Below are 24,527 nucleotides of genomic sequence, written 5' to 3'. Positions count from 1 at the left end.
TATACTCAGCCACAAGGGATTGCCTATGATTACGCATTTCTAAACATATGATTTATGTGTCTTGGCCGAAGCATGATTTCTGCATTTCTTTTGGCCACATAGCTAAGATGATGTGTGTTATCAAACTGCATTTACCCATTACATACCCTGGATATATTAAACCAATGAGAGAGAAAAATACAGAGTGACAGAATTCATTCCAAGGTTGCACATTATTACTCTGGAGCCCTTAGCATCCACATTATTCCTTCTGTGGAACTGATTCTGATTTACTTTTAAGAGCAATAAGATTTATATTAATACTAGCTTTACCCGCCACACATTGCTGTGGCCAACCTTCCCTCCCTCTTTCTCTCCTCCTGTCTTTCTCGCCTGCCTGCCTGCCCGCCCGCCCTCCCTCCCTCCCTCCCTCCCTCCCTCCCTCCCTCCCTCCCTCCCTCCCTCCCTCCCTCCCTCCCTCCTTCCTTCCTTCCTTCCTTCCTTCCTTCCTTCCTTCCATTATTTTCCTTCCTTCCTTCTCTTCCTCTTCCCTTCCTCCCCCCTTTTTCTTTCCATTCCCCTTTCTCCTCTTTCTCCCTTCTCTACCTATTCTTGGACTGCAACTCTGAGCAGTCCTCCTGATCAATCTATCTACCTACTTATCTATCTCTATCTAATCTATCTATCTGGAGGATTGCTGGGAGTTGCAGTCCAGGAATAGGAAATTCGAAAAATGCAGGGATTGGGATGCTTTCAAAGAAATCCAAGGAGAAGAAAGCTTGCAACTTGGAAGCAGTGCCTTTGGATCATCCTCCTCTCCTAAAGGGCCTGGTCTAGGGGATGCTGGGAGCTATAGTCCAGAAGAGAGTGTGGATATGCTGTTGTGTGTTTTGCTTGCCAGGGGAGTCATTTTTATGCATGCGCTGTAGTGTCCTTTTTGCTTTTTTGGCTTTTGAAGTCTTTTCTGCTGTGTTTTTCAGTGTTTTTATGAGTGATTGTCACTTGTTGGCCTGATAGGTGTATTGTGTCCAAATTTCGTGTCAATTTGTCCAGTGGTTTTTGAGTTATGTTAATCCCACAAACTAACATTACATTGTTATTTATATAGATTAGTAGCTTGAATTAGAAACAGAAATCTGAACCTTTTATCAGAATAAGGGCCAAAAGGCAAATTTACATCCCGGCACACACAAAATCTGGAAAAAGTTTTAAAAGATTTTTTAAAAGAACAAGAATGGCACTTCTCTAGCTAGGTGCTGCTAGTTTTTATCTATTTCTACACTTAAAGGAGACATGACATATTTAAATACTGACACTGACTATAAATACATATAGTGTAGGTATATTTACTTTATATAGATTTGTGTATACCAACAAAGAGTGTGTTTTCAGACAATCACCTATATTATTCCTGGCTATTGTGTGTGCTAGTTAAGCTCTGGGGAGAAACTGTGTTCTTTCTTGTAGCTAATTAAAAATAATGTGATTCCTCGTGGAATGGATGTTTCCTGGGAAACTGTGTTAATTTTTCTTAATTTTGAAGCAATTAAATATTTTGTTCGGGCCTGAGCAGAACATCTCTAACAGCCTCCTTTATTTAATATATGCAAAGTTATGTTCTGGTTTCTCATATCTTGATTATTCCTACATTAGTTATAAGCCTCCGGGGAGAAATGGAGGCTATGTTAAAAATCACCATTCTGCCCCTTTCTTTAATGGGAAACTTCTGCAGCAAGATTCCTGTCATAGATATGTATTTTGATCTCTCATTATGTTTATTAGTTAGCAGATTCAGGCTGCAACCCAGAACCCACATGTGGCAACAGGCCCCATTAAACCTGGAGGGAGTTATTTCTGAGTCGACATGTATATTATTGTTTTGTCAGTTCCGGAGTATGACGGAATATCCCATAACCGTGTTTTATCATTTACTGCCAACCAGCTGTGTGCTCAGAATATAAATGAATTTTTATAGAATAATTTGGCAGTCCTCGCATCTTCTCTGTGCACCGTGAAACTTTACTCAGTGTTGCATTACAAGGCATATTAAAAACCAATGAAAATAAATCTAGCAGCAACCTCTGCTTGTTCTGATGTTGTGTGTTCTTTGTCCTTAGTTCACCTTTGACAGTGAAATATTATCTTATTTGCACTCTTTACAGTATGAAGGTTGTAACCTCAGTTAGGGATTAGTTGCCCCCATTGTGGTCAAATAGCAAGTTTTTTCGTTGGCAGACCCTAGAGCAGTGTTTCTCAATCATCCTAATGCTGCAACCTCTTAATACAGTTCCTCATGTTGCGATGACCCACAACCATAAAATTATTTTCATTGCTACTTCATAGCTGTAATTTTGCTACTGTTATGGATCATAATGTAAATATTTGATATGCACGATGTGTTTTCATTCACTGGACTAAATTTCACACAAATAACTGATACACCCAAATTTGAATATTGGTGCGGTTGGGAGGGATTTATTTTACCATAGAAGTAAAAAAAGTGCCATGGGAGTTGTAGTTGCTGGGATTTTTAGTTCACCTACAATCAAAGAGCATTCTGACCTCCACCAACAATGGAATTGAACCAAACTTGGCACACAAAACTCCCATGACAAACAGAAAATACTGGAAGGGTTTGGTGGGCTTTGACTTTGAGTTTTGGAGTTGTAGTTCACCTACATCCAGAGAGCATCGTGGACTCAAACAATGATGGATCTGGACCAAACTTGGCACAAATACTCAACATACTAAAATGTGAATACTGGTGAAATTTGGGGGAAAACAGATCTTCATATTTGGGAGTTGCCATTGCTGGGATTTATAGTTCACTTACAATCAAAGAGCATTCTGAATTCAATCAATGATAGAATTGGGCTAAATTTCCCACATAGAACCTGCATGTCTTGAAGTGACTTGCTGGCACGAGCCTCCCTCCAGCCTTGCACATTCTCCCTCACCTGCACATGCACACCACACTGCCATGTGCTCAGAAACAGCCCTCCCCTTGGCTGAGAGGCCATCCAATCACAGCAGTGGAGGGCTTTTGGTGGGTACATTTGCCGTCTATTCCCAAAAGAGGAAGAGAAGGGCAGGCGGAGAGATCTTCAGCCTTCTGTGCCAAAGGGGTTCCTAAGACCATAATAAATATATGTTTTCTGATGGTCTTTGACAACCCCACTGAACCCCCTTTGCAACCCCCAGGTTGAGAAACGCTGCCCTAGAGATTATAGTAATTTTTTATTACCATAGAAGTAAAAAAAGTGCCATGGCTGGCTTTTTCATTTCTTGTACCCCCAAAACGTACCATCTTTGGAGCCTAATTTACCAAGTGGTGCCTTTAAGTCCATCTTCATGGAGAAAACTGGGCATGACCCTGTTCCTCTAAATGCCTCTGGAAGAGCAGGTTGACTTTGTTAATTATAATTTTTCTTACTCCTTTCCATTCTCCTTGCTAAACAACATGGCATATGACCTTGGGTCAGCAATGGTAATCACTAATGCTGCTTCTCGTTTTTGATGGTCTTTAAATATTATCACATTGTCGCCTTGTATCGTTGGTGGGGTTCAGAATGCTCTTTGATTGTAGGTGAACTTTAAATCCCAGAAACTACAACTCCCAAATGACAAACTCAACCCCCCTCCAACCCCACCAGTATTTGGGCGTATCGGGTATTTGTGCCAATTGAAATTGTCCACATGCTTATGGATTTCAATGGCTTCTCTCTGTAGTCTGTTATGGTAGTTGTTAAAGTGATCCAGCATGTCTTTGTTCTCAAATAATTGCTGTGTCCAGGTTGGTTCATCAGATGCTCTGCTATGGCTGACTTCTCTGGTTGAAGTTAACTGCCAGTGCCTTTCATGTTCCTTTTTCGGGAATCCGAAAACTTACAACAACCCAGTGATTCTGGCCATGAAAGCCTTCGACAATACATCCTTCCTGAATGTCCCTCAATTCTTCTACCTTTGTTGATAAGTACACTGAGAAATTATCCTTGCTGAAGTCTCCAAATCTCAACTGTTTTTGTAAGCTAAGTATGTTCAGTCCTAGTCAGTAGTTGGATGGGAGGCCACCAATAAATACTAAGTGCTGTAGGGAGGAATTGGCAAAAAGCACTCCTGAGTATTCTTTGCTTCAGGAAACCTTATGAAATTCATGGGGTCATCAACAAGAGACTTGGAGGCACATATGCACACAATCCTTTTTTTGTGTTTCCTTGATGGTCTTTCACACCTTCATTACCATTTCCTCCGTCAATCTCTCTGCTCTTATCCAGGCAGAAAAACCTCTCCATCCTTTTAACCTCATTTCTACTGTATTCCAGCTTGAATACATTAATGTCGTTTTCTATTTTTTAAAATCTATTCCTGTATTGTACTACTCCAGTGACAACCTGACTTTTCCCCTCTACATAGAAATCCTTGAAGCATGAGGCTTTCTCCTGCTGTTATAATGTCCTCCTGGAATGAACCTCTGGATTTTCATTGACCTCCTTATAATAGTTTATAGTCACTTCAATGAATTCTAGTTGTTGCTAGTATCCTCATCTTTCTTGACCTCTCTTGTTTTTGTGGCTCTTTGTGTCCCAGTTTTCTATTCTTTTCAACAGGTTTCTGTTCCACCTGTCTAATTACCCATTTATTGTTTTCATAGGGAAAAGCTTTCCTTCTATTTCTCTTCTAGTTGTTGGGGAGCCTAAGGCTTATGGGGAGCCTAAGGCAACTCTGTCACAAGATTTTATTGCCAAGATTTCTTCAGAGGAGATTTGCCTCTCGATGAGGCTAAAAGAGCATGACTTATCCAAGGTTGGCCAGCAGGTTTCCATATTTGACCAGAATTTCGAACCGTAGTCTCCAGAGTTATAGTCCAACACTCAAACCACTGCACCATGTTGGCTCTGCATCTTTTAACAAGTTTTTTCTACTGCTTTCATATCTAATATTATCTTGAAGGAACTCACAGCAAATAAAAACTTGTGAACTCTTAAACTGTAAAACAGTTAATGAAACATTTGAAACCAGAGGTTCTAAACACTGTTCTTATATGGGAAAGCGCAGTCAATTTAGAAAGATGAAGAGATAGCATTTCAGTAGGCTTCTAAGTCATATCATAGTGCCTCCTAAATATTAAAGGACACCTTAGAGAGCTGTTCTGCCAATGCTCGCATTTTTCCCTTTCATATGCTCCTAAAAATCCCATGATTTTCAGTACCACCTCTACACTGATGGCACCTGGCTGTTTCAAGAATGGCCTCCCTCTGTGCTTTTGTCATCTTTAGCAGCCAGACACTCCTGTTTCTGCTTGGATGTTTTGTCACCATCTTTAACTCAGTGCTTCAAAATCTAACTTCTCATCTTTTGTCCCATGATGAATTCTCTTGTTCTGATCTGCATGCCTTGTCTTCTTCTCTGTTGAAGCCTTGTGTAATCTTTTATTCACATCTCTCCTTTGCTCTCTATATTCAGCCTTTCATCAAATCCCAGGACCTCTGTTCTGATCATGCTGCAGTCATCTGCTTGTACTACAACTTTTTTGATGGACCTCTGTTGTGAACCATTTATCTCTACCTATACCTCATTTGCCTAAATTTTTCATTCTTCTCATTACAGTGGAACGTCAACTTAAAAGCATCCCGCCTTAAGAGCATTTTTAGTTAAGAGCTGTGGCTCAGCTTGGGTTTCACTTTGACATACACCAGCATTTTGAGTTAAGAGAAGGACTGCTAGTGCTAGAATACATTGCTTTAGGGCTTCAAGAGAGCAGCCTCTGTGCCTCGTTCTTTTGTCTGCTTTGGGAGACTGCTGCTTTGTTCTTTTCCACTTTGAGGAACTTAGAGTTAATTGATTTGAGGTGGTTTTTATTCCTGGTGTGTTTGGCTTCATGCAGAGAGAGAGAGAGAGAGAGAGCGCAAGGTAGGGAGCCTGGAATGTGTACAGTTTGAAGAGAATGATGCTTCTACCTCTTCACTTTGTGCTTCCTTGCCACAACTTTGTGCATCTACCATTTTAAAGTTGATCTTTCTTTTTATTGTTCCATGTGAATGTGCATTTATACATTATTTGTTAATTTTAAAGAACATTTTCTTATTTTAAAACATGTAATAAAAATGGGGAGTCAGAGGGTGGAATAGATTAATAGCATTTTAATGAGAAAATTTGATTTGCGATAAGAGTAATATGAGCTAAGAGCTCAGACACAGATGCAGTAAACTCTTAATTCACTGTATTTAACATGACACCATTCAATTACTTTCTTCCTTGGGATCTACTTGTTTAAATTGCAGTGGCATTATTTAATACAGGTTGAGTCCCCTTATTTGCAATTCCAAAATACTCCAGTATCCAGAATTGTCCCCATGGGTAGCTGAGATCATGGCATCTTTGTTTTCTGATGGTTCAGTATATGCAAACTTTTGATTCATTTGCAAATGTATTAAAACATTATAAAATATTGCCTTCAGGCAAGGTCTATAAGTTGTATATGAAATTAATATAATGTTTATACTTGGATTCCACTTCCAAGATATCTCATTATGTGCATATGTGCAAACATAGGTTTACCAAAATTCAAAACCCATCTGTTCTCAAGTATTTTGGATAAGGGATTCTCAGCCTGTACCTCCATTTCTCCATAGCACCTCTTTGCATTTTATAGAACAGTGATTCTACAAGATTTAATCTATTCTAAGGAAGATGAATCAGAATTTTATATTAGATATCTTGGCCACAGGCACTAAAATGAAGAATACCCAATACTGGAGAAACATACATTTTAGCTGTCAAACTTCGGCTAAAACATTCTGGGCTGTCATCCAGAGTCCTTTGTGTAACACTGTGGACGGCATGCGTCACACTAGTGCTTGGCAAACAGTTAAGTGGCACAGTTGCCTTGGACAATACTGATCACCTATGTTCAGTTTGTTAATTTTGAGTTGGTGCTGAGATGTGGAATGTGTGACATCCCAAATGACTCTGGATTGTAGACCCCATCATCCTTCATATTGTCCATGTAGAGTAGAACTGGTGAAAGTTGCAATCTAACAGCATCTGGGACGCTCTACCTATTTCTGATTTAGTCGCTCTGTCTCTGACAGATGGTCAACATCAGTAAAGGTGACCCACATGTGGCATTTCGATGTATATAGACACATTCAGTAGTAGACATTATCTTGTGAATGTAATAAATAAGGACATAATATTTTCTGTTCACATCTTTCTTGGTGCAGAGAAGGACTGGCTTTGTAACAGGTTGATGAATTTTAAACAATTACTTTCTTAATAATTAATCTTAATTAATAAGCATAACACTATTTCTTACTGTAGTTGAATAATGTCTTCTTGGATATTAACTTATACAGTGAAGAAATATATGTACTTGGGTGATGTGCATGCTAAATATAGAAAGGATGTGACAGCACGATAGAGTTTCCTAGCTACTGCGTGTGTTGAATTTCTATTGAAATCAATGATATAGACCTGTTTTTACCCTGATATCTTATTGTAATCAACTGAGTAACTTAGTGTATTTCTAAACAGTCCAGTTAAGTTCATTGAGTAACTTCCTGGACATGTATAACTGTTGTGCTGTGAAATTCTCATTACATTGACCACAGTTTTCAGCACCATAGACTGCTTTTTAGCCTGGTAATTTGAGTCTTTGATCTCCCTTTTGTCCTGTGAATAAGAAACACATATCCTTTGTTTCCTTGGGTTAACTTGTATAAAAGTGAACTTTTATACAAGTATCAGCCTTCTCGGGCACATGAATAAAGAGACAAAGAAATATTTAATAATCTTTCAATTTATTTCTCAATTAACTTTCTTACTCTTATCATTTTATCTTTGTGATTATGTATAGGCTAGTAATCCACCAAAGCTATTCGTAATAGGATTTATAAACTGCAATGCACAGCATGTTAAAGAGGCTTGCGTACAAAACCTTGTCCTGTATTACAGCTGATGTCAAAACGAGAATATTATAGACATGGATTTCATAGGATGGGAGACTAACATGCTAAATGTCTGACTCCTGAATTTTTCTGTTGTGCAGAACCACCGTGAGCTCCTTTTAAAGACTTCCATGATTGACCGGGTCATAAGGAAAAGGCATTTCCTGAATATCCTGATTCGCAGATAATTAGGACTTTGTATAAATTAGAGCCAGATCTTGAACCTGATAGAAAATAAGCAGCCAATGCCTTCAGCTAAAAATGTTATATATGACATTATTCTACAAGACAAAAACCAGGCATTCTGCACGACTGGCAGCCTCTATACCATACTTATTGACAGCCCCACATAAAGTACATTGCAGTGAGCTAACCTTGCCCTTATTTATTTCATGTCAAAAGCATTGCATAAATAAGCATAAAACTGATAAAAATAGAAGGGGCACAAGCGGCTGAATAATTTTAGACCAAAAATGGGCAAGAGCAACTACATTGTCTGTAGCTTTAAACAATTCTTCCTCTGTGAATGAGGCACAGCATTGTGGGCAAGCATACAGATGTGGAGTTGTTTGTTCTGCTTCATAGTCGCACAGGGTGGAGGATTCTTCTAAGTAGTGCCATTTACCAGGTTGTCTTTTGATCTGCCCACTCTGCTTCTGAGTCTGCTCAGGGACTTCCAAGTTGCCCATTCTTGGTTTGCCCTTGGAGGAAGACCCTTGTGGGGGGCCGTCCAATTGGGATTTCCTGGTTTAGCTGCCCAGAGGGATACTCTTGCTTTTGCTGGGGGAACATTAAGAGGAGTGGTGGTTCACATGAAGCTTTTCCTTGATTTGAATCTACTGGGAGGAGGCTGATAACTATGCTGTGGCTTTCACCGTGTTCAACCTTATTTCTCTCACAGTTGGCAGCAACTTCCCATCATGCATCAGGGGAGACAATGGCAGCTAGCTTATAGTGTCTATCAACAGGTGTAGGTTTGATTATTCTACATGTGTCGTTCAGTACTATATTCGCCAGCTTCGCATGGACAGAGTTGTGCCAAACCTTGTCCTGTATTACTGTGACCAAGAAATATATTTGTGCAACACAAGACTTGACAAAGTTCAGCTCTCCAACTTTTATTGGACTGCAATAAGAAGCAAATCACCTTTCAGTCTAAATACAGTTTGCTTTTCCAGCGCTACAATCAAGGCAGAAATAGCAGAGAAACCTCTGGTGCTGACTTGGATTTCTTGTGTTTTACCTGTTAGATGCTGCCTAGAACATTTCCCTGCTGCATTACATTGCTATGTTAATTGGATGCAGTCATTAATTTCAGTTTAATTCATACAAAATGTATAGTCTGTCCTTTTATTATTAAAAATAGGCTATGTTGAGCTAGATTTTATGATGGAAAGTTTGGAATCCAATGGACAGTACACATGTTGCTAAGAAGAGAAATATTGCTCAGTATTTGGAACAGAAATATCTTAGAAGAGATAACAACAACTACAAGAACAACAACAACACTATATTTATATTCTGCTCTTCTCCCTGTGGGGACTCAGAGTGGATTACAGTATAAACAGATACCAGCAAACATTCAATGCCTTGTTACAATACGAGACTCGCAAGCACAAACAATGGCAGAGGCTTCTCCTTTCATTTCCGGCTTTGGAGGCACTGTTCATCTCTGGCTCTGGGGGAGGTGCTGTTCTCCATTTCTAAGCCAAGGACTATGTTTTGTTACCTCCTGGTCGTGTGACTAGCATGACTGCTTGGAGCATCTTATGCCTTTCCCACCGAAACGGTACCTATTTATCTACTCACATTTGCATGTTTTTGAACTGCTAGGTTGACAGGAGCTGGGCTAACAGTGGGAGCTCACCCCGTCCCATGAATTCTAACAGCTGACCTTCAGGTCATTAGTTCAGCAGCACAAGAGTATAACCCATTGCGTCACTGTAGCCCATTCTGATCGAGGTTTTGATCATGGTACCGTTTGCTGAAAAATTAAGAAATAATGCTGTGTCTTTTCCCCAAATGCTTATAAACATATTGAGTACAATTCATTGCTGTTATTCAAATATATTTTATCAGACTATTTGATTCTATTTTAACTATTCACTATTAAGGAAGGCTTAATGTCTCCAGTAACTTTGTTTTTTCTTCTTTTTACAGAAACCATAGCCCATTAATGAGTTTTGGAGCCAGCTTTGTTAGTTTTTTGGTGAGTACAAAATACTCTTGGGATGAATTACATTTCACAAACAGCATGATACAACATACAAAACATTCTTTATTGGTAACGTCTCTGTTTATGAAATGATGCTTTAGATTTGCTTTCCCCCTACAAAATAGCTGTACATCCAACATCTCAAATCATAATATATGCTTCATAATTTACAGTTTAGGCCTATTGCACATGTCACAAATGTATCACTTCATGGGTTGAAATGGTGGGCATATTTTATATATTATGATAAAATGAGGAAGATACAGTGCTGAGGGAACTGGCTCAAAAATTACTGCCTCTGAACAAACAAATCTTGCAAAGAAAACCCTGTAATAGATTCATTTTAGGGTCACTGCAAGGCAAAAAAATTACTTTAAAGCACACAATCACAACAATCACCATCATCAACCTGACCATCATGTTGGTAGGGTAAAAAAAAGTTTAAAGGAGATAGACAATTATAGAGAAAAGTTGTATCAGTTGCCATTTCCTGTAGTAGGATGAACAGTATGGTTATTGTCTCAGTGACCTTCTTGTAAGTCTCAAAAGGCAGCTGGTTAACTTGATCGACCTTGGTCTAATCTACGAAGACAAGTTCCATTGAAGGCAGTGGGGCTTAATGTCTTAATGTTAAAGGTTGGATTATAAAACCATGATTTCAGAGAATGCATTTAAACTTCATCTTAGTTATCATAAAGCCTGTGGTCTTTTGAAGTAGCTCTGTATTGGGATAGTGGAATTGACTGTATTTGAAGAGAACGAACTCTTTTTGGGAGTGTGTGCGTTAAAGAGAGTTTGCATGGCTGTCAGGAATGCTTTAGCTCTACTGCATTGTAGAGTCAGACTTTTTGGGGTCCCATTCAGTGCCTCTGTTATTTTGTACGCAAATGTATTATGTGGTTAGCAGGTTGTGGGTTCTGTTTTTATTTTGGACATGAGTTTAGAAGAAATCCACCCATAATTATGACCTAAAGATGATTTCGTTTGGGTACCCCTACTCTAGAACCTTGGCCAAAAAGTTGCTGAAGACTGGCCCATAATTATCCAAAATGGTGAGATCCAGGGAGGACATTTGAAATAATATTTTTGTGTCCACCTCCAGGCAAGCTGAACAAAGCTAGGAAGAGCAACGATCTAACTAATACGGTTTTCACATCACTAATGAATCCTGTCCATTTCCTTGGGGTTGCACAAATTGAAAAGTATCTATTGTCACTCAATAAGCAGGGACCAGAGTTGCATCCGCTGGATCTGTATCACTTTAATGCGACTTGAAATTGATACTGCCCATTTTAATCTGCAGCTATTGGATATTTTATATTGATTGGGGCTTTTGTATGCTTTTAATGTAAATTTATGTTAATTGTTATTGTTTTACAAATGTTTATGTATTTTACTGTATTCTGTTTGTTCTTGCAGCACTATTATGTGCTTTTGTAAGCTGCCCTTTTGGGAGATGGTGGCAGGATATAAATTATGTTGTTGTTGTTAAATAAAAGTAATCAAATAGGATATATCCCTTCCTCTCTGGAATCAGGGTCTATAGCTCATGCCTTTTCCATAGATTAAAATGTGAGTGTGTCTTGAGAGCTATCTTTGCAAATGGGTGAGTTACAGACACTTTATGGTGATTGCATTACAGATAATTGAATTGTGGTTAGTTTTGTACTTACATACATGATAATATGATAAAATATAACATATGGCTGGTTAATGTCAAAAAGATGGTTCATATAAAATAGCCACAAAGGGTCATGTCATAACAAATGGGATAGGGCTTTGAGGTGCTCAAATTACTTGTTCTGTGAATACAGTGAAAACAGTAAGATTTCTGTTGCATCCTAACCCAATGTGTAAGCATATGTGGTAGTCTGTCTTCCCTTTTGCGAAGTCTCACAAAATTTGAGCCATTTACAGAAATATATTCTGCTGATGAGTCTCAGTTGCAATTTGTATTTGTTGAAATGTTCTGCTTCTGTGTATCTTTGTAAACATTGAATTCTGCAAGTATTCTAGAATTGTAAACTAAGCATTCAAGGTAAAGTCTTAATGATGTGTGTTTTTTTCTAATTCTCCCTTCTTGCCTTTGGAAAATTTAATAAGATTTTATTCCCTCCAACATCACTTCTCTGAGTTGGATTTCTGAACCAGTGTAGCGTCTCAGCACAGCTTCATTGTACCCTGAACAGCTTCTGCTTGGTTACTGCTCTAAATATAGTTGCAGCATTTTGCATGCTTTTGTCATTGAAAACTTACGTTGGGAAAAGCAGTGGAAATGTTTCTGTGTGACAGATGAAATTATTGAAAGGCAGAGGGGATTCTGTCCATGCAATAGTTTGACTTTGAGATATTTAAATTAATATGGGGAGATAGATATGTATGAAAATATTGGGGAATCTGTACAGATACAGCTATGGTCTGTAATATGAGATTTTCCTGCTTCTGGGCAGTGGGTTGGACTGGATAGCTCCCAAGGTCTCTTCCAATTCTGTGATTTTATGATTCTATGAATAGTCAATTTGGTATACAAGGTATCCAGTTATGTTTGGAGAAACAGAGATAGGTAATTGAATAATATTTTCTGTTTTCTGTTTTCTTGACACTGGCATTTCTCATGTTTATGAAATTAACAGACAGCTACTCTTATGTTTATATTTTCTGGGTTGTACTGTAAAACAGCTTGATTTGTTTTATTATTGGATGTGTTAAAAGACGGTAAAGTCCAGAAAGGTGTTAGCTTTTAGATAACACATGTTCTCTGTTGAAGGTCATAATTCAGGGTTGGCTGAAATTCAGAATGCTAAAATAATTCCACACAGGCAATCAGAACAGAAAGCTAAATATTAATATTCTGTGTATGGACTTGCCAAGCTATTGCAAGTTCATACTCAGTCATGGGTTTTTTTTGGTCTTCAGATGCTATGAGAAATCTTAATGTTATAAAGTAAGGGATTTTGATTCATTTGATTTCTCAAATGAATAATATATTATTCAGCAATATTTAGACTGTAAATACAGCATGACACCTATATTTGTGGGGGAAACATTCCAGGACTTTGTATGAAAACACAAAACTGCAGGTAATACAGAACCCTTTTGAACGACAATCGGTCAGGAGAAACATGTCAGACACTTGTCCTGGAGGATATCTTTTCAGCATCATTAGGTCCTCCATCATAGCTATAGTCAGCTTTTGGTGGAAGTATACCATAGAATTAGCTGGAGGACTAAAAAAATGTAAAATGTGAATAAGTGAAACTGCGGGTACTGATACAGGGTCATATTGTATAAGCCAGCAGTTCTCAAAGTGTACTCCATGGAGTCCTTGGAGCTCTGCAAAGCATCCTGAGGGGCTCCGTGGTTCCCCCCTTCCTCTCTAGCTTTCCCTTCTCTTTCCTGCTCCTCTCCCTCCCCACTCCTCCTTCACTGCCAAAAGCCTTTTCCCTCACCCCCCCTTGTCACCAAAAGCCTTTCCCCCTCAGCCCCTTTGTCCCCCAAAACTCCTTTGCCCACAAAAGCCATTTCCCCCTCCCTCCCTTGCCACCCAGATCCCTTTCCCCTCACCTTTCTTCCAAGCCGCTATTTCCCTCCCACCGCTCAGGGGATGCTTTAATTGTGCTTTTCCTGCATGGCAGAAGGGTGTTGAACTGGCTAACCCCTGGGGTTTCTGTTGTTGTTGGGTTGTTGTAGGTTTTTTAGGCTATATGGCCATGTTCTAGAGGCATTCTCTCCTGACGTTTCACCTGCATCTATGGCAAGCATTCTCAGAGGTTGTGAGGTCTGTTGGAACTAGGAAAATTGGGTTTATATATCTGTGGAATGTCCAGGGTGTGAGAAAGAATTCTTGTCTGTTGGAAGTAGGTGTGAATATTTCAATTGGCCACCTTGATTAGCATTTAATGGCCTAGCAGTTTTCAAAGTTGGCTTCTTACTGCCTGGGGGAATCCTTTGTTGAGAGGTGATTAGCTATCCCTGATGGTTTCTTGTCTGGAGTTCCCCCGTTTTGAATGTTGTTTTTTATTTACTGTTATGATTTTAGAGTTTTTTTTAAATATTGGTAACCAGATTTTGTTCATTTTCATGGTTTCCTCCTTTCTGTTGAAATTGTCCACATGCTTGTGTATTTCAATGGCTTCTCTGTGTAGTCTGACATGGTGGTTGTTTGTGTGGTCCAGCATTTCTGTGTTCTCAAATAATATGCTGTGTCCAGGTTGGTTCATCAGGTGCTCTGCTATGGCTGACTTCTCTGGTTGAAGTAGTCTGCAGTGCCTTTCATGTTCCTTGATTCATGTTTGGGCATGGCTGTGTTTGGTGGTCCCTATGTAGACTTGTCCACAGCTGCATGGTATACGGTAGACAGTAGACTCCTTCAGAAGTGAGAGGGTCCCTCTTGTCCTTTGCTGAACGTAGCATTTGTTGGATTTTTTTGGTGGGTCTGTAGATAGTTTGTATGTTGTGTTTCCTCATCAGCTTCCCTATGCGGTCAGTGGTTCCCTTGATGTATGGCAAGAACACTTTTCCTCTGGGTGGATCTTTGTCTTTACTCTAGTGGCTTCTTCTCGGTCTTGCAGCTCTTCTGATATCTGAGGTGGAGTATCCATTGGCCTGTAAAGTTCAATTCATCTTGGAGGAGGTGGGGTTCGCAGATTCTTTTTGCACGGACTGCCAAGGCTTTAATGGTGCTTCTTTTTTGACTTTTTGTTATTGTCATTATTATTATTATTATTATTATTATTATTATTATTATTATTACAAAGCCTGGTTGGCCATCTGTTTGGGGTGCTTTGATTGTGTTTTTCCTGTATAGCAGAAGGGAGATGAATTGGATGGCCTCTGGGGTTTCTGCTATTATTATTATTATTATTTATTATTATATAAACATTTCTTGGGGCTCCACGAGAAACTTTTGCTGCAAAAATGGCTTCGCAGCTAAAAAGGGTTGAGAACTCCTGGTCTAAGTATTCCAGATGTAGGATTATGGAGCAGTGTTCACTATGATCTTGGCAATTCTATTCAGTGTGTAATGATCAGTAGAAAGACTTCAGGGAATTGTATGCTGCTGTTCCACTGGGAGGCCTTTCTCCTACTGCCCTTCTGCACTACTGCCTTGCTCACTGCACAGCCATAAATATTGCATGCCTTAACTCCAAAGTAGACCATTTTGCCCATGGCTTTTAAATGCAAATCTCTCATGTGGGATGGCTATTTCTTAAATACTGAGCTTATTTCAAGTTATAATGCAGTTATATAACATCCTGAGTTCTGGAAAGCAGGTTTAGATTGGCCTGTCACTTTACAATTCAGTAAATATTGCTTTTTATATTTCTACAGAATGCCATGATGACCTTTGAAGAAGAAAAAATGCAGTTGGCATGCGATGACTTGAAAGCGACAGAGAAACTGTGCGAGAGTGAAGAAGCAGGCGTTATAGAAACGATAAAAAATAAAATTAAGAAGAATGTAAGTCCATCACTCATGTATGAATGAATATGTCCTATATCATTATGTCAGTTGTTTTCCTAGCTGTTTTTCCTGTGACCTTTTAGCACATACTAGTGTGATGTTCTCAAAATCAATTTTGCTGCATTTTTAAAAAGTCCTGTTGTCTTTCCAGTGATCTTTCCCAAACAGTCTTAATCTTGCAATAATCCTGTACCTTAAGGTAAGAGAAAGATTATTCAAAGATCACCTAGCAACCCGAAGAGCTGAATTGTATCTTGAAATCTGGTCCAAGTACCGTGCAGTCTTATCATGGCTCATCGACTGTCTATGAGACTCCCATTTGCCTTTGAAGCTTGGCTACTCTTCCCAAACAGTTACCAAAATGCAAGCTACAAATTATAGTATTGTACTTAATAATTTCAATTAGTATTCTGGAGATTTAGAAAGGAAAATATGGTAATGTGTTTCTGATTCACTTATCATCACCACTATATACGAGAAGTTGGGATATCCCCCCTGATCAGTTGAGGTGATTAATTTTGTCCTCTAATCTAGTTGAAATATTCTGTTGATGCTGTTTAACTTTGCTAGTTCAATTGAACTAGTGCAGTCTGCTGCATCATGCATAAATAATTTAAGCTTTGGCTCCCTTTGAGAACATCCTGCATTATTAATGCTGAGTGTATAAAGTCTGGGCAATGTGTTTGGTTTCACTATTCCATGTATTTTCTAGTGGGAATATGAGGAATAGGTCTTTCTTTTCTCTGCTCAGTATGCAGGTTTGCTGTAGTGGAGTGCAATTTTAAATAACCTTCACATCTCAGAGGATCATGTTTTTGCAGCAGACAGAAATATCCTCTGTCAATTGAAGAAAGAAGTTTTGATATTCTCTGTAATGTTTTGCATTGTTATAAAATGTGCATGGATGTGGTACCTAAGCTAATCCATTCTTTTCGCTGGGAAATTGCTGGATCCACCCCACTGTATTCTCCTCCTCTTCCTTCTCCTTATTCTTATTATGTTTATTATGTTTATTTCTATCCTGCTTTTTCTCTCCACAAGGAGACTCAAAGCAGCTCCCTTTCTGGTCCATACCAGCAGACCTTTCACTTTTTGTCCTCGCACTGGGCTTGTCTCTCATCACTGGGATTTCCCTGCTCAGAACTGAAGAAAGACAACCTGTGCTGTGCGGGGAAACCCTGCGGATATCTCTGATCAGAGATCAGAGAGTATTGAAAGGCATTTACATTTTAATGCCTCTACATTTTAAGGAGCCCCCAGTAGCACAGCGGGTTAAACCGCTGAGCTGCTGAACTTGCTGACTGAAAGGTCAGCAGTTCGAATCTGGGGAGCGGGATGAGCTTCTGGTTTTAGCCCCACCTTCTGCCAACTTAGCAGTTTGAAAACATGCAAATGTGAGTAGATGAATACAAATTCAATTATTTTCTTTTTTTTTTAAGCTTGATGCTTATCTTAGTTTGGGGTCTTTGTGCAGTGCCCACATAGAGGTCTGTTAGCCAAACTTATCCAGCTAATTTCGGCATGTGTCCATCTTTCATGAGTTATAATCAAGGATCTATGGCTCCTACTTGAGTTTATTAGAGCCTTGGTTGGAATGAGAACAGGCTTTTAATTGTGTATTCATTCCCATTTTATATTAACATTTCTTCCTGTTCATGTCTTCTGAGGCTGACCAGGACCACTGCATTGCCTACTTTAGAAGAATTTATGGTTCATGGTATTATTTCTTCCCTTCTTTCATGGTTCTCAAACAGGTTGATGGCCGAAAGGCTGCCCCATCCATGATTGATCGATTGCAGAGGCAGATCATTGTAGCGGACTGTCAGGTTTACCTTGCTGTCCTCTGCTTTGTAAAACAAGAATTGTCAGGTGAGTTATGACCTCCAGTCATGATGAAACTGTATTTCTGCATGATGTTTGTTACTCAACTTTCTCTTATGTGGGAAAGTACAAAATCTTGATGTCCAAGTTGACTTGATGATTGATGGCTTACAGTTTTTGTTTCTCTATATTCCTGAGTCAACTTTCTAAAAGAAAAGCAACACTCTTTCCTGTAGATACTGTTGTGTGCATGTATTGATGATTTCGATGCATTTTTGGAACATTGCATTCTCTTGTTAGTGTATTGTTTCTGTTAACATGGTAGGAATATAAATTTTTAGTATTAATCAGTTGGTCTGAACTTATTGTTACTTTATATGGTAGGAATAGTTTAAACACATCTCAATAATATCAGTTTGCAAGAGCTTCAGTAAATGTATGCGCCTTTAAGGTACCACAAAATGAGCCCCCTGTAGTGCAATGAGTTAAACTCTTGTGCCGGCAGGACTGCTGAATGAAAGGTTGGTGGTTCAAATCCGGGGAGCAGGGTAAGCTCCCTTCTCTCAGCTCCAGCTTTTCATGTGGGGATGTGAGAGATGCCTCCCACAGGATGGTAAAACATCCGGGTGTCCCCTGGGCAATGTCCTTGTAAGTGGCCAATTCTCTCACACCAACCAGAAGCGACTTGCAATTTCTGAAGTTGCTCCTGACACAAACACACACACACACACACACACACACACACACAAAAGCGTTTTTCTATTGATAATATTTCTGAGTATTTAGCTCAAAAAATAATATACTTATAAAGGGTTGTTTAAAAATGTATCTCACACCCTTGGTTTCAGTTGTGGATGTACAGCCTGTGTCTTTATGTGTGTGCACATGCTCAGCCCTTCCTTCCATGCTTACTGCAGCACTACTGAACAGAATTGTATAAACACTTCCCTTGTGGTAAACCACATAAGTACGAAACAAGCGATGCAGCAGAAAGTGCATAAGCTGCAGTCTTGCAGTAACGTTAAGCTCCTAATAAAGCTGAATCATGACTGTTGGCTTCAATCTTTTATTTTAATACGCAGCTTTATTTCCCCAAAGTTGGTAACTCTCGCATCCCAGCCAATGTTCTCAAACACTCCATACGTTTCATAGTATGTGGGACAGCATAGTTGAGTAGTTTAACAAATGTGATCAGTTAGGGTAATAGCCTTGCACTCTGTGGCCTCAATCCTGTTATTAATCCTATCTAAAGTAGACCCATTGCATCAGTGGAAATATATGTTGACTCATCATCCAGCAGTTGATTTATTGGGTTCATCTAATTAGGATTAACCAGTAGTACTTAGACCTATGTATTCTTCCTTTTCTGGCTCTCTGTGTATGCACAACATTAGGTATGTTCCCCAGGAAGTCAGTGACAATCTCATCTTCTTTGTGATACCATATACTTAGAAATTGCATAACTCCTTTTCTGTCTTGAGAATTGCATATACATTTTAAGTGTGGATATAAATTGGAACATTCTTTTTACTTTGGAATTTGACTTGTCTTTCAGCGATAGCAAACAATTTCCTACTTTGTGTTTACAAACTGCCATAGTTCTGGGATCATTACACTGTAGTTTCTTCATTTTGAAAAATCTTTTCTCTTTGACTGAATTCTTCATTTTTTTTCTTTAGCATATATAAAAGGTGGGTGGATCCTTAGAAAAGCTTGGAAAATCTACAATAAGTGCTATACAGATATTAATACACTTCAGGAATTATATCAAAAGAAGATAACTCGAGATTCCTTGACTTCTGATGCTGCAAACGATAATCATATTACTGCAGAAGGTGTAACGGAGGATTCGCTAAACAGACTGAAAGGTGCTGTTAGCTTTGGATATGGACTTTTCCATCTTTGCATATCCATGGTGCCCCCAAACCTGCTCAAAATCATCAACCTGCTGGGTTTTCCTGGAGACCGACTGCAGGGGCTTTCTTCCCTGGTGTATGCAAGTGAAAGTAAGGACATGAAGGCCCCTTTAGCTACGTGAGTAGCTATATTGCAATGCTTTGGTAATAACTTAGTACTGAAAGTAAGTAAACTGCAAGCCAACGTGAATTAAGAAGCACTGTTTTCTTCCTTAGTTGAAACATCAGCAGGTAAAACTAAGAGCAAATGGTTTCTTGATGTGCCATAGTTTATAAAACTGGAGGTTGTCATAGGAGGCCTTTAGGTCAGTGGGGGCTTGACGTATACTTAGATCTTATTGGAAACGAATTCTGGCATTCAGATATTCATGATTTTGGTAATTCTTTGGTAATCTGAGATTGGGTTTTTTTTGCTTTTTAGACATTTCTAACTGAAGCTGACACACACACACACACATATGTGTGTATACCATATATATGTGTGTACACCAAAAGTAAAATACTGTTTCATTTTGCTATTGAAAAAAACCTGTTGAGAATTGAAGACTTATCCCATATACTTTGGCCACTTGCATACTACTTGTCCTGGTATCAGAAATCCATCCTAAATAATTGAAGTGGATTTCTGTGTTCTTCCATTCCTTTATACAAATGTTGTTCACCTTACTTCTCTCTTAGCTAATGTTCGGATTTTATGGCCCAATGCTTAATACTTTGTGCACCTCACTTCTGTAAAAGAGAAGGTTGTAAGTGCAAGGGAGTTGATGTTGAAAGGTTCCACATCAGTCTCCATACTGAAGGAAGGGGGAAGAAAGTCAAAGCCAGAAGAGGAACACATTTTTGAAAGTGCTTTTGTCTTTTTAGCCAAAGACCTTCTTAAGAAAATAGAGAATTTCTTTAGTAGAGATAAGATAGTTCAAATAGTTAACGATAGGGAAAATTACAGCTTCAAGTTTTGAAAAACAATACACCCCTCTAGGATATATCTATTATACGAGGGTGGGTCAAAACGTTTTGCCTCGTAAAAATGTTATAAATGAACATATAACAGCAGAACTTGCTACAGATCATAGCCTGAACTATCCTCTACACAAAACTACCATGCAACATAGTCATTTGCATTTGCACCATTGTTTAACCCAGGCATCAAAACCATTTTGGAAAAAATCAGGGTTTTGCTTCGTGACTCATTATTTTAAAGCTGTTTTAAAGCTGTTTTTAAATACTTGCAGTAGGATGGTGGGGGTAATGGTTTGGATTTTGCATTGTGTGGCCAGAAGCAGTGGAAAATACCTTAAACACCTCTGGTAGCATGCAGAATCCTTTCCTGCCTGTGTGAGATTCTGTAGGATTGTAATATTAAGGGTGTTAAGAAAGCCTTTTAAAAATTCAAATATCTCTTCTCAATGTGATTAAGATACTAATCTTGATACTAGTCTGACATGGAAGAGAGGATTGGATCTCTCAACATGTGTCCATCTTGCTGAATTATAGAATGAGTTGATGTTATTAACTTTGCCTATGTTATTATCTGACGCCATGATCTCTGTGTATGTCTATGTGTATGTCCTTTCAGACTAGCCTTGCTCTGGTACCACACAGTGGTGCGTCCCTTTTTCGCTTTGGATGGCAGTGATACCAAAGCAGGATTGCAAGAGGCAAAAGAGATCCTTCAGAGAAAAGAAGCTGCTTATCCAAACTCATCTCTCTTTATGTTCTTTAAGGGAAGGATACAGCGTTTAGAGGTACTGTGACTTTCTTTCTCGTGTTTCTGTACTTCCTGTCGAATCAAAATTATTTCAAAAGCTTGGTGACAATTTTAAAGAAAAAGATGTATTAAAAAAAACAGTACACCTAACTATTCAGGTGGTGAAACATGAGATGGAGCTTTTTCTCTTAAAAAAATAAGCACTCATTGATGTTAATAATTTGCAGGCAATTTTGGATTTCCAAATAGAGCATTCCCTTTGGCACTGTTTGATTACTGTTCTGTTGGTTACGCTAATCCAGTGCTTTCCTGCCTCCTGTTGGGAGAAAATATGAAGTGCTCTAAAATTGTAAAGGGCTAGCAAGAAGCCAGCATGGTTTGAGCATTAGATTGCTATTCTGGGGACCAGGGTTCGAATTCCTGCTTGGCCATGGAAACCCATTGGGCAAACGTGGGCAAGCCACACTTTCTCAGCCTCAGCAGAAGGCAAAGGCAAACCCTCTCTGAAAAAAATCAAGAAAACCTCATAAGTCAGAAATGCACTTAACACCGGCAAAAATAAAACAACACCCTTGAGAGTCAATTTGTTGCTGCTAATGGCATCAAGAGATAAAACCTGTATAATTTTGCACTTAAATGATCAGCTGTACCACTTTACTATTGATTAACAGGTGTAGCTGATCATTTTATACAGCACAATTATAATATTTGATGTTTGTTAGGTATTGAAAGTAGAATGCTGACATACCAAATTTGCAGTGGTGAAGGGGGTTCATTAAGAAGATTAGGGACAATTTGGTGTGTATTTTTGTGAGTTAAAATCTAGGTATCTTGTGTAACTATTTTCTGCTAGTCACCATAATGTTTGTACTTTCTTTTATAGTATTTTGGATTGATTAATTTAATACTGGAGGATGTGAGAAAGATAAATATTGAATCGATAGTTTTAAAATCCTACGGCAAAATCCAATATTTGCTTTTTGCGATTGACACAATGCACTTCAGTGAACTCAGAGAGGGGAAGTGCTTCTCTTCACATCACGTTCTCTACAAGTGTCACTTAAACGTACCATATTTCATTGCATAATTGTCAACATTACGTAATAGTCGCATCACCATTTTGGGGGTCTCGGTTTTGGTATTTCTGTTTTCTTTGCCTTATAGTGATTTACTGATCCATCCTCTCACCTGTCTGCTCACCTGCTCAAAGACCCACCCACCATCTTCCCTCCCTGCCTCACTCAGCTGCCCACTCTCTCACTGAGTTATCCATCCTTTCGCTGACCATCGACTTTCAAAAATGCCACTTGAAGCAACATTCTTGGAAGGTGGTGGTCAGTGAATGGATGGGCAATCGAGTGAGTGTATGCCTGTGTGAGTGGGTGGGAGGGAAAGAGGGTCTTTGGGCGGGTTGGCAATGGGGTCTTGGACACCCTTGGATATGTTCTCAAGTTGTTTTCAACATTATTTTATTAAAATATTACTGTTTTAAAACAAAAAAAATTCCTCGCATAATAGTCGCACTACACTTCTTTTGAAAAAGGGAAAAGAAGTGTGACTATCATGTGATGATGACATACATTACTTTGGAGAACTTGGAAAGCCTTTGGAGCTGGTTTTCAGGCTGCTCAGAGGACTAATGTAGAAGGGAAAGCAGAAGGATTTAACCCTGTGACTTTCAGTCCACAAAATGCATAAGAGTCTGAGAAAAATGTGAAGCATCCTTGTCCTTCTGGCTATGCTGTTTAACTGCTCATATGTCAGGAGGGCTTGAAACTGGATGACTATTTAGAGACAAAATGGCATCTTGGTCCTTTCAACTTAAGAGTGATATGAGCTAATTTTGCTAAAACAAACTCCAAGTTTATGTGCTGTGGGATTTCATGCTGAAAGATTGACCTTGGAATCTTTTGTTGCAAAGTGTCACATATTTATCTCTGTTGATATTCTTTGCTACTTAAAATTGGCTACACCAAGGGTAACCAACTCAAGTACTTCAGATTTTTTTTAAAGTTCAGATTGCACAGCTCCCCATCATTAGCTAAACAGAATAGTACAAAACACACTATCACATTAATCTTTTCTGGACAGTTTTCATTCTTAAGTAAATGGCACTTCTCCGGGCAGTTTTCCCCCCCAGAGAACTATGGCACTACTGTGTTACATGGACATCATAGTTGTTATAATTACTCTTCCTCTCTTTTATATTTATCAAGCTTTTCTGATAAATTTGTATTTTATTTGCATTCACATTTTGATGCTAGGCTTGTTTTTTTTCTCTGTAGTGTCAGATCAACAGTGCCTTGACATCCTTTCATACTGCTTTGGAACTTGCAACTGATCAGAGAGAGATTCAGCATGTCTGCCTATATGAAATTGGTATATAATAATACTAATAACTTTTCTTTCTGTTCCATTTAACCATTGTTACTAATACCAGAAGAGAAAATATTGAGTGTGTACCACACATTATATTCATATATCCTTATCCATTGAAAACACTACATTTTCCTTATATAGAATAACTTCATGAGTTTTATCTGATGATAAAAATATATATTAACTTTATTGTGTTCATTTCCTATTGGTGCCTAAAGATTTTTTTGAAATATGTCCTCATTTCCCCCACTAATCCACCTACTTCAACTTTTAATGTCATGAAACTAAGCTTGTAGCTGTGAGATAAAAATCTATCTATAGATCTATTCATAGATGTATAGATCAAAACAACACTCAGAATACGGGAATTCCAGAAAGAAAAAAATCAAGGCCAGCAAACATCTCCCAACAAAGGCTTCCCCCAGACAGGGAGCAGCCAGTCTTTGAAGCTGCAAGGCCATTCAATACTGATCAAGGTGGCCAATTGCAACATTCACACCTGTCTCAAACAGACAAGAGTTCTTTCTCCCACCCTCGACATTCCACAGATATATAAACCCCACTTGCCTAGTTTTCAACAGACCTCACATCCTCTGAGGATGCCTGCCATAGATGCAGGTGAAATGGGACATGCTTTAGCACAGATAGATCTTATCAATCAAAAGGTTGCCAGTTTGAAGCTCAGGTAGGAGTGAGCATCCGATCTTCAGCCCAGCTTACTGTCCACCTAAGCAATTTTCCCCTGGTGGCACTGTGGGTAAAAGCGCTGAGATGCTGAACTTGCTAACCAAAAGGTTTCATGTTCAAATCCAGGAGCAGCGTGAGTTCCCGCTGTTAGCCCCAGCTTCCGCCAAGTTAGCAGTTTTAAAACATTCATATGTGAGTAGATCACTAGGTACCACTTCGGCGGGAAGGTAATGGCGCTCCATGCAGTTATGCTGGCTACATGACCTTGGAGGTGTCTATGGACAACGCCGGCTCTTCGCCTTAGGAATGGAGATGAGCACCAACCCCCAGAGCCAGACACGAGTGGACTTAATGTCAGGGGAAAACCAAAGGAGTTCAAAAACAGCTATGAGCTGAGAGTAGAGAAGTTAGGC

At 39.0% G+C, this 24,527-nt stretch overlaps 1 protein-coding gene across 1 annotated transcript in view; it reads left to right on the top strand.

Annotated features, from left to right (window-relative positions):
* Positions 1-24,527, top strand: part of TTC39C (tetratricopeptide repeat domain 39C) — a 67,938-nt gene that overhangs the window by 26,598 nt on the left and 16,813 nt on the right. The window contains exons 2-7 of the mRNA XM_067467444.1: positions 10,086-10,134; positions 15,472-15,600; positions 17,358-17,472; positions 19,104-19,458; positions 20,917-21,085; positions 23,334-23,427. Coding sequence (XP_067323545.1) covers positions 10,086-10,134; positions 15,472-15,600; positions 17,358-17,472; positions 19,104-19,458; positions 20,917-21,085; positions 23,334-23,427 — 911 coding nt within the window. The remainder of the gene's footprint in view (positions 1-10,085; positions 10,135-15,471; positions 15,601-17,357; positions 17,473-19,103; positions 19,459-20,916; positions 21,086-23,333; positions 23,428-24,527) is intronic.

The sequence above is a fragment of the Anolis sagrei genome, chromosome 4 (genome assembly GCF_037176765.1).
Source record: "Anolis sagrei isolate rAnoSag1 chromosome 4, rAnoSag1.mat, whole genome shotgun sequence".
Classification (NCBI taxonomy): Eukaryota; Metazoa; Chordata; class Lepidosauria; order Squamata; family Dactyloidae; genus Anolis; species Anolis sagrei.
The sequence above is the reverse complement of the archived record's forward strand: the minus strand, read 5'-3'. Positions and strand labels throughout refer to the sequence as shown.